This window comes from Anopheles cruzii, chromosome 3 (assembly GCF_943734635.1).
Source record: "Anopheles cruzii chromosome 3, idAnoCruzAS_RS32_06, whole genome shotgun sequence".
In the NCBI taxonomy this organism is placed as follows: domain Eukaryota; kingdom Metazoa; phylum Arthropoda; class Insecta; order Diptera; family Culicidae; genus Anopheles; species Anopheles cruzii.
In genome coordinates, this window is record NC_069145.1 from 4,133,116 (window position 1) to 4,138,636 (window position 5,521).

The 5,521-nt window shown below is 47.9% G+C and overlaps 1 protein-coding gene across 1 annotated transcript; it reads right to left on the reverse strand.

Moving 5' to 3' along the window:
• Positions 1–269: 269 nt before the first annotated feature.
• LOC128275066 (uncharacterized) lies at positions 270–5,213 on the reverse strand. The gene is made up of 3 exons (XM_053013446.1): positions 5,109–5,213; positions 3,614–3,739; positions 270–869 (listed from the first exon to the last, which is right to left on the reverse strand). The coding sequence occupies exons 1-3, from the start codon at positions 5,211–5,213 to the stop codon at positions 270–272; spliced, it is 831 nt and encodes a 276-aa protein (XP_052869406.1).
• Between the last annotated feature and the right edge of the window lie 308 nt (positions 5,214–5,521).

Here is a 5,521-nt window from a genome sequence, read left to right on the forward strand (position 1 = left end):
TCGTATGTTTGTCTCTTAGCGAAAGGGGCACGATAACCAAAAGGATAACTTTTTCGCTTCTGTTACGCTCTCTGCCTTACTCAGGTTAGAATAGGTCTGTGTTCTCCCGGTGGCGTGGGGCCACTTTCCTGCTGTTTGCCACCCGTTTGGGGTGCACCTCAACCACCAGAGCGTGACTGGTCAAATGCTTGCCGTAATGCGTTTGTGTGCGTTCGTAAGAGAGTATCTGAGAGTGTCGGATAGGTTGACGGGGATTCACGCTGGCCACTTTAGTTTGCGTACCGATTTTTGTACATACCGTAGACAAACCGTTGTTGGCGATAGTCGTTATTACCGTTATTGGCCCGATCGTTCAACGCGTCCAGCGCTGTGGTCGGTTGTCCGCCGCTTGGATTGGTCGGAATCATGTAGCTGTCGTTGTTCGACAACCCGTCCCCAACTCCGAGCTGGACTACTCCATCGCGCTCGGAATCGTTCGTCAGGGGCTGCTCCTGCTGATCCTTCGGTTTACGATCGTCCGATGGTTCGCTGTCGAACACGCGGCTCAGTTGCTGCGGTTGGGTTGCTGGGGCTGGGTTTCCGCGTACCTTCTGGTCCGCCGGTGGATCGTTGACAGGGCGGACGCGCTGTGGCTTCCCGGGGTAAGTTCCATCATCGAGTGTCAGGTGATCACCGTTGCGCAGCAAACTCTCCATCATCTCTTCGATCTCGTCCTCCAGAATGGGATTGCTCTCTGGATCGGGCGCGGCGCGTTGGTTGTACCGCTTGCGATCGTAATAGGAGTAGTCGTACGGTGGGTACTCGGACCCATCGTATAAGTTGCTGCTCCGTTTGCCGATCTCCCGCAGCAGCGCCTTGTTCAGCTCGACCTGGTGGGGAATAAAGCGGTGCACACGGTGAGGAGTTCAGTTATAATGAAAGAAAAATATGCTGACACTGATAGGCGCTGATGCTTGGGCGTTAATAATCAGAGCACCGAAAATGCACAAATCCCGCCGTTGGTCATACGAATAAAATGTGCCGTTAATTGATTCACGGCGGATGTCGAATGGTTTCCGGGGACCGAAGTGTTCGATGTTTTCCGAGTTCATTACGCTCACCCGGCCCTGATGTCGACCGTCGAATAATTTACATTTTAGTTTTCCCCGTTTTGTGTCCCCCCGTTTGTCTTTCTTTGTCATTTTGGCTCTCGACTGTTTCGTGTTTGCCGATTTTTATACATGGCACAATATCCTGTCACCTGTCGCGTGTTCCGTGGAAAGCTGCTGCCAGTGGGTTCAGATCGCGGAAGGAAATGGAGAACGAGAAAAACCATTTCCGGACAGTATCATCATTAGCAGCGCTTGATTGAGTCACCCCGGAGATGGTGAACTTATTTTACTCAATCGATTTGTTTCATATTCTCTTTGTTCGGTTGGCTTTTTACACCTCTTTCATTAATTTGCCAATTCATGATGGACCATGCACAATGAATGAAGCGTGGATTTTTGTTGCGAAACATGAACCCAGAACCATAATAAGCCACTCTTCTCGTCATGTTTATGTTATCAGCCTGCCGACCATTACATCGTTTGCGCCCGGTGGAGGCGCCTGGTTTAATTAGTGGCACAACAGTGAGTCCGTGGCCGCGATGAGAGATGATTTTCTACACTAATTAATCATAAGCGATTATCATCCATCACCGGGACAGTTGCGCAGTAATTTGGCACACAATCAGGTCATGATTGTTTAATTTGCAAACTCCGTTTTCCATTTCTGGCCGGTTTTGGGATTTTGGATTTGCTGTTTAAAGCCCACGCCTACACCACGTCTAAAAATGAGTGGGCCTCAAAGTCGGTCCTAAATTGAACGAAATCTGATTCTGTATTATGCGCCCGAGCCACCTCGATGAACCGCCCCCGGTTCTCCGGAAATGGCACCCAGCCTACAGCCTACTTTCGCCAGCTGCCAAGCTGTAAACGTGTGTCCCTTGTCACGGAATGTGTGTTGCCCGGGAATGGCGGGTTTGGCACGTAAATTGGAATTACATTTTGATGGGATGATGGCCAGTATTGGGCCAGCGGGGCGAACGGAATGGCCAGTCCAGGCCCCGCGGCAGGTAGCTGAGCTTTTCGCTCCATGCTAAAGGACAAGGTGACAGTTTTCTCCTCAAGGCGACGAACAGAACCGAAGAGGCCAAGAAAACATGCGGCCAAATATTGTTCCCCGAGGAGCGCCCATGCTGGGCCTAATCGGGTGATAAAAACGAAACGATGTTTTCATCTGTGGAGATAACGTAGCGAAACGGTTCTTGGCGGGCTCGGATGATGTTTTTTAAATGTTTCAATATTGTGTGGGCATGCATTTACAGAACAATCTGTTTTGAGTTTAGAAAACTTTATTTCAATAAAATGGAATTGAAATGTTTCGCTTTTAAAGACAGCTGTAGTTAATTTCTAGAACAAGCGGGATGCAAGATCAGTAGATCCACCAATCAGGGATCATTTTGTTATACAATCCGAAACAAATTCCTTCATCAAGTATTGGATTTATTTTCTACATGTGTTCTATTATTTATCTTTTGTGAATAAAACATGTAAACACGTATGAACATGCTATTCCTGAGTTTTATAACAGCCATTGCCATTGCCAGCATTTTCTTCCATCAAATGCATAATGAACTGCATCCCTGTGCCAGACACCATCCACCGTTTCGGGAAACATTCATTAAAACACAACGGATGACAACGGTCGTAAAGTAATGCTCGCTTAGTGGCTCGGTTCATGAACACTATTAAGCGCGGTACGTACGCCACCGAATGCTCTGCTGCCGGAGGTGGTCATTCTGTGGTTGAAACGTCGCTTTCTGTCGTGGAACAACCATAAACACACACGTTCCCTGCGGGGCCGTGTCACGTACCGAGGGCGATTTTGTTCGGTGAAACATATTCTCGGTTCTGTGTTCTCTTGAACCTCGAACGTGAGCGATGTCATAATCCAGTGCGAAAAAGGATCCGCGCCCACGAGGCGATGATCCTAACATTGTGTTGCGGTTTTTTTGCCCAGAGGTGCGAGGGTTAATCCGTTTAGCGGCATTTGCAGACGATTCTACAGAAGGTTAGGTTACCCAAAAATAAATCAAACACACTCGAACCAGGAGCGTTTAATTTTATCCTCTTGCCGGACAGGCAAATGGACCAAAAATGAGCTCGCCCATAATTGGGCGTCATGCAGCGTCCGTGATCAGTGATGGGAACAAAACGGTACACCTTTAGCGTTGTCTGAAGGTCGGACCAAACAAACCACAAGGGGTAGCGGGAGTACGTGTCAATAGGCTTTTCAACTCAGCGAAGCACCCATTTCGGTCGGTGAAGCGCCAACCTACGTCAAAACGACCCGATCGGAAAGAAGGTACATTCCAAATATCACGTGCGAGATATAATGCTCAAGCATTATGTCGGGGTACTCCATGAAAATCCCTCCAAATGTCGGACGTCTTACTTCGGTGTTGCCCAAAAACATAGATTCTACTTCCAGTGGGCTGATGGTGGCCAGAATTGACTGACCGAATCGCGATGGTTGAAACCGGGATATTCGGACCGGGATAATGGGCTTTAATGTAACGTGTGCTTACCTGTCGGGTGTTTTCACGCATTTGTCTTCGGGCCATTTCCAGAATGATTCGCTGGCGTAGCACATCGAGCGGGTTCACGATCGAGAGCGATGGTTTCGTCCTTTTCAGCGGCAGGTAGCTGTTATCCTGTGTGTAGGAAATACGAGAAAACCACGAGTTATTAGAACCTGTGGTCTAGAGACTCCATTAGGGGAAGCTTTCGAAATTATTCTTTGTGCAACGACACTCTTTCGACACAACTCGCAAGGCTCGCTACACGTGCCAATACGACAGCGGCAAGAAAATGTTGAAACTTTCTGCACCGCAATACGGCAAATGCATCAGAATCGATTTAAAACAATCGAGCCACGAGGTGGGGTCGCTCGGGAACCTGGCTCGCCATTAATTGGAGTCATTGGGCTGGGTCGTCATTCAATGTGAGGCGAACGGGGGCCCTGTTGAGACCGGGTGTAACAGAATCGCAGTGTGAGCAATAACATTGTTCCATTTCCCAAAGCACTTCAGCTGCAGATGGAAACGCTTGAATAAATCACATAAACTACTGCCCTGTTCCGAGTCCTAGTGAACCGTTCAACTGTGGCAGTGTTGCTATTTGAGTAGTGCTTGGTATAAGTTTCAATCATGTGATTGATACAAGTTTTGAATTTTTCCTAAAAAAACCTAACGGCTACCAAATGAAGAGTATACTACATGGTGGTAAAGTACTAAAGGAAGCGCGTAAAATAAAATACTGACATAATTAAGATTCCTCTTGTCACTGAATTGGCTGTCAAATCTCACTAGGAGTGTTTTGGAAAATCAATAAGCCTCCTATGACGTCCAAAGGAAAATAAGTTAAATTTTAAATCATCAGAGGTTACTTCGACTAGAGCCCGCGCTGGGAAACCCAACGGTCTTAGTGACCCGTCGTTATCACCTCCGACCGAAAACCGCAATTTCTAGCTAACCCGCACTAGTCGGGCAATCAGAAGGATTATCAAGAGTGCAGCACCATGCAGCCCGTTGGCAAACCTCAAATTTGGCCAATGGCAACTTTACTCTGGCACTTTAGCGGTAAGTGTCAAATCTCTCAGTTGACCACAACCCGGGGCTAACCGTACTAATTAACTCCCCTTACTTCCACTCTAATCGCCGGTACTAGGAACTGAACGGGCAAACTTCAAGCACTAGCGTATCTCAGAACCGTTCGCCCGTAGTTGGTCGAACAAGAACAACCAGCCAGGATCAGGGACCCGAAGGATGTTTCGATAAGCGATTGACAGTTAGGGTGGTAATAACATACCGATCTGGAGGTAACGTGTTCACACGTGTGTCCCAAATGTCACCGACACAAGAATGTCCACAAACACGACAACTTCAATCACAGACAATGGGTCCGTGACGTTCGTCCGTGAGGGGACGAGGCTTGGGCCTGGCTTCGAAAACAGACACCGGAGGCGTTTGTTTGCCGCAACTTGCCGGCTTCAAATTCGAGCAAACAGACCCGGGAACTTACCTGCACCATGCGGGACTCTCTATAGGGCAGGGCGGCAGAAACCTGCACACCTACGCACACCAGGGCCATCGTCACTGTCCACGCGAGGCCGAGAGTGGCTTTCATTTTGCTGAAAAAAGAAAGTAAAAAGGATGACGGTTATTAGTCGATGTTTAGTCCACAAAGATGTTCGAAATTTTGAAACGCAAATCAAACAAATAGTGCTCCACCTCAAACCGAGCGTAATTATATAGGTTCACGTGAATGTGAATGTGGCCAGCCGGCCATTTTTGGTCCAAGGATATCGAAATGCGTCCTCCCCTATATCGAGTAGCCTACTACTAATACCGAAGTACCAACTTATTGTTGCTAAATGAATGACGTTGCTATGTTTACAGCATATTTTTGGGAGTTCAGTTAGCCGAACCGAAAAA